The following is a 4,977-nucleotide window of genomic DNA, read 5'->3' as shown; positions in this document are numbered from 1 at the left end:
TCTTCTTTGTGGGTTTGTGTAGTGTAGAATACAAAATAACCCCAAATAACTCAGGAAGAAGACACGTGACGTCACTTCCTGTTAACATCAGAATGCCGGGAGCACGCAGGAGCAGCGACCGAAGCCAAAATGTGCGCTAATGCTTCACATTTGCCCACAAAGATTTCAGCAAACCAGTTTCCTCCCCAGCTGCAGGAGAGTGGGGGGGAAGCTGCTTTGCACGTCCTGCAGTGTAATCATGGAACATAAACGCATCGACAAACACTTTGTGTCTGCAAAACATGTGAGGAGAGCTGCAGACGAGGGACAATCCAGAAATGGTCATGAATGTCAGCTTATAAGCTATCAAAGTTCTCAAATAAAGCACCTTTTGAGAATGTCGATGTTTGTTGGTATTTATCTTACAAATCTAGGAAGTATTTTTGGTTTATATATTAAAAGTTATTGTTGTTTATTGATTTTAATTTTTTTTTAAATTGCAACTTTTCATCGCAACTTTTAGGAAAATGCCCCGCAACAATCACAAAAAATGCTCGCGAAACCCTGAAGGATTGAAAGCATGACAGATTAGGTGACCGTAGGCCTATCAGTCATTTGAAAACAAGGAGGATGTATTTTAACTTCTTTTTACACAACTTCTACTTCTTGGAGGTTTGTCCCTGACAATGACAGGTTTCAAAAGATAGATGTTTGCTCTGGAAACGTAGCAAAACAACCGATGTGAAAAATAAGTTGTTGTTTTTTTTCTTGTTGTTGTTTGCATTGTCTTTACATTTTTAAAATCCAGTAGCCGCATAGAAGCAGTTAAATAATTAATGCTGTGCTTTAGGGCATGGACAGGACAGAAACCAACACACACCATGTATGCACAGACACATGTTTGGTCCTGTCACTTTGAAAAACAACATAATCGTGTGGCTGTTTTTTTTTTTACCAAAGGCGCTATGTACCGGCTATTCTAATGTCTGACTAAATATAAAAATAGAAGCATTTAGGATGTTTAAAATGTTCAATTCACTATATTAACTTGTATTCTAAACTGCTGCACTTTTTTAGGTTGTTCTGTGTTGTAACTGTCCTTCCTCTCAACACAAAAGTACTTTTTTTTTTTTTTTTTTTGCTTCGCATTGTCTTTTGCCGAGTTGCCAAAAGAGTGGTTTGTTTTGGGAAAAAAATGCCACAAATCCAGTCACTTAAAAACTGATCGGCCATCTGATTGTAGCAGTGGAGCTTCCGGAAAAGACCTTAGATCAGATCGAGTCCCTCAGCACAAACAGTTTTAAGTTGTTTGTTATTAAAATTCAGAGAACGTTGAGTTCACAGGGTTAAAAAGAGAGAACGGACATTTGAAAGTGAGGTTCTGTTGAACAGCTATGAACTATTATTATTTTACCTGTTGTCCTCTTTGAACAACCTTTGATGCTGACCGGATTGACGAACTAAAGCCAGTATCTTCCTGGGCTGCGGCTTTTGGCGACAAGTTGGTGAGGTATTAAATTATTTATAACTTTCTACAGAGCCCACTTCAAAAGATTTGAACTGCTGCTTTAGGGGTAATTCATATTACCTTTCCACGAGCAGCAAAGAAGCGTTGACTGTCTTTCCTCACCTCAGATATTAAATCAGGGGAAATCCCCACTCAAGGTCTACATATTTGCTTTTCGCTGAGGTAAACTCGTCAGCCCGACCAAAAGGAGCATCAGCTCGCAGATGCTAGGGCTGGCAGCTCGCGCAGTAAGTGGGCTTTAAGTTTGTTAGAGCGTTTTCCTGGAACTCAAACGTGCGGATTGGGTGTTAGAGGGCGACGTCTGCCTCCGTGTGCGCCGGAGCTCAAGTTCAATCAATATAACATGATACCTCTCCTCGAGAGCGCTCGCGCTCGAGAATCTTATGTGTGGAGTTTAATGAGTGGTTGCGCAGCGGGTCTATTATGTTAAGGTCAAGGACTGTCTGCGGCAGTCCGACGCAAGGGGAACGCTGGAGACAGGAAGAAACGGGGCCGAGAGGCTGACGGGTGGAGGAGAAGGGCTTTCGCCTCCTTCCTCCTCCTGTGGCGCTCACACCTCCTGGCTTTTCATGGGCCGTAATAACGCTCGCTGTGTATCTGTGCCAGGGGTGTGCAGCCAGGTGTTCCAATCTGGATGTGTGTGTCCCGTGCATGCATTTTTCAGATGTGTGTGTGTGTGTCTGCAGAGAGAGAGAGAGAGAGAGAGACAGAGAGCGAGGGAGAGGAGGTCAGCTCCATGGTGCATTCCTTCACACCCCATCAGCATCTGGATGAGAGGAGGAAGGAGGAGGAGAAGAATGGATGGAAGGAGGGTGTCTCTAGGGGGGGGATGGGGAGGAGCGCTCTTCATTTCTCTTTTCCTCCTCTTCTCCCTTCTCTTCAAGGAGAAGGCGCGGGGAGGGGTTGCGGAAGAGTAAGCCAGTGCGACGGGCTTACCCCTCCTCGCCCGCTGCATTTAATGCACAGGGTGGCCTTGGCAACGGGAAAGCGCCGCCATGGCAACACATGTAGTTTAAGTCGGGCGCTGTCGCCGCTGCCGCCGCCGCAGCCATTTGTCGAGAGAAGGAGCGAGAAAGAGGGGAGAATGAGATGAGTGGGGGGGAGTGGGGGGTGGCAGGGAAAACAGACAGGCTGTTAGCGCAGGAAAAATATGTTATCGCCGTGGCAACGCAATGTGGCAACGCTCCATGGCAACAGCAGGTGGCTCAGGGCTGAAATTTGTGTTCGCTGCTTTTGCTTTGCCTCTGCTGCCCGTGTGTGTGTGTGCGTGTGTCTGTGTGTCTGTGTGTCCACCCCCCATTCCCCACTCCCCCCCATGCATCTGGTGGGGTGAGAGCCGCATCACAAGTGCACACATCCAAATCCTCTCATTCAGCAGCTTAGCGCAACATAAAACACAACTCACATTACAAAGGGAACTCTGCTGATGAGTGGAAACAAGTGGGTTGGTTTATTTTTAAGAGTTCACACAGCATCTCCAGGTGTGTGTGCGTGTGTGTGTGTGTGTACCGTATAACCAAGCTCCATCCATGTTGTCACAGTTAGAAAACAGCCTCTCTGGCTGCAGAGGAAGAGGGGGGGGACCCAGAAAGAAGCAGTCAGATGTGCCGTCTAACGTAGAGCTAAAGACCACTCAACCTGGAAAAGCTCTCACAGCCTCCCTCCTCACACCTCCCTCTCCATCCCTTAACACCCCCCCAGCCCCCAATCCTTCTGGTAGAATTATGGCCTCAGCAGCAGAACTGTGCCTATTGTCTCCTCGCTTGAGTGTACGTTTGAGTGAAGATATCTCCGTCTGTGTGAGAAATGCTGTCATTACCTCCCTCATTAGTGGTGCAATGATCACCTAAAGTGAGTCCCCGGCTTTGCGTGTTCCTCTGTGTGTGTGTGTGTGTGTGTGTGTGTGTGTGTGTGGGTGTGTAGGGGCTTGTTTTACTGTATTTGTGGAAACCTATTCAACTGGTGGGGACTTTTTCTAAAAAACTGAATTAGGGTTGGGAGTTAGAGGCAGGAGGGTTGTATTATACGATTGTGGGGAAATCAAAGGCCAACCCCCTTTCAATTCTAGGGCCTTACATGTCGGGGCATAGCCAAAATGATCTAAAACTTTCCAAACGCGTGAAGTGTGCAAAAACATACAACGCATGTCATTATTTTACCGAACAAAGACGAAATGGGAAAGCTTTGTGTGGAAAACCTAAGTTCACCCCAGGATCCAGCAACACTTAGAACCTCCTTTAGCAACAAGAACTCTCAGTAGTGGTTTTCCGTAGGACTCTCTCAGTATCTCGCATGGTCGAGGAGGAATTTTGGACCGCACTTCTTTCCGACGTTGCTTCAGTTCTTTGAGGTTCGCACGGCTCTCTAAGGACCCAACCAGTTTGAGGTCTTCACTTTGACCGGACCGTTGGAACACCTGGATTCCCTTCTTTTTCGGCCATTCCGTCGTAGATCCGCTGCTGCGTCCCGTTGGATCATGACCCGGTTTGGTCCAGGCTTTAGCCGTGGGACAGATGGCGTCACGCTAGACGGTAGAACCCTTTGGTCTACAGGGGAGTTCGCGGTGTGAGGTTCTTGGTGCTTGTATTTGTTAAGGAAAAAGTAAAATACTTTTCTAGGGAAGTAGTATCTCACTGGGCTGAGACTGTTGGAGACTAGTTGGTGACTCGAACCGGACTCAAAATTGCAAGAAACTGCAAAACTGTATTCCTTGGACGTGGGTATTATTTCATTGCCCACCCCGGCTGGTTTTGTAGCTGTCCCCTCGTTTGATTTAATCCACTAGAATAAACTTTAGAAATGAAGATTAGCAGATTTAGACCAGTTTTTTTCAAAATAATTCCTATTTATCATCAGAGACGCCACAACATTTTAAAAAAGTGCATGTTTCTGCGGCATGGATGCACGCCTGCGTTTAAACATGTCAGAGTGTTCGCACATCTGTCTTCAACATGCCTGGTTGGCATGAGTGAGTGTTAAATGCATTGATGAGGGCTGTGTGTGTGTGCGTGAAAGGACCAGTGGCGGGCGGTAGGGGGTTGTCATGAGAAATTACCCCCATGGACTACAGCGTAGAGGCTGTAATTCTCCGAGGTAATCACAGGGAATAATGGCAACAGTGGGACACCCGAGATTCTAATCACTATAATCAGAAGCATTGGCTTATGGGCTCAAATGCCTGCCTCGCTATCTGCCGCGTGATGAAGCCGGCTCGACTTGTTCAGCTGCTGCAGCATGATCAAAATGATTGACCAGTTTTCTCTTTTTTTTTTTTCTCCTTTTCCTCCGTCTCCTTTCCTTTCTAGTCCTCCATTGTGGTCGGGGAGTCCCCTCTTCAGAAAGAACGGAGGAGTTCTCCTACAAGGTACCGTTTCACCTCCGCAAGTCTCGTTGATCTCCTGCCTTTTCTGTCTTTCTTTCTTTCTTTCTTTCTTTTGCCTCCGCCTCACCTTCTTCCCCCCCCCCCCCCC

The 4,977-nt window shown here is 46.8% G+C and overlaps 1 protein-coding gene across 2 annotated transcripts in view; it reads left to right on the top strand.

The window, feature by feature from the left end:
* Window positions 1–4,977, top strand: part of ches1 (checkpoint suppressor 1) — an 82,046-nt gene that overhangs the window by 59,118 nt on the left and 17,951 nt on the right. The window contains exon 4 of one of the 2 annotated variants that reach the window (XM_017409206.3): window positions 4,813–4,871. The exons of the other annotated variant lie outside the window; for it this stretch is intronic. Within the exon in view, the coding sequence (XP_017264695.1) occupies window positions 4,813–4,871 (59 nt within the window). The remainder of the gene's footprint in view (window positions 1–4,812; window positions 4,872–4,977) is intronic. 2 annotated transcript variants of the gene reach the window in all.

Source organism: Kryptolebias marmoratus, linkage group LG19 (assembly GCF_001649575.2).
Source record: "Kryptolebias marmoratus isolate JLee-2015 linkage group LG19, ASM164957v2, whole genome shotgun sequence".
Classification (NCBI taxonomy): Eukaryota; Metazoa; Chordata; class Actinopteri; order Cyprinodontiformes; family Rivulidae; genus Kryptolebias; species Kryptolebias marmoratus.
Note: the sequence above shows the minus strand (reverse complement) of the source record. Positions and strands in the feature narration are given on the sequence as shown.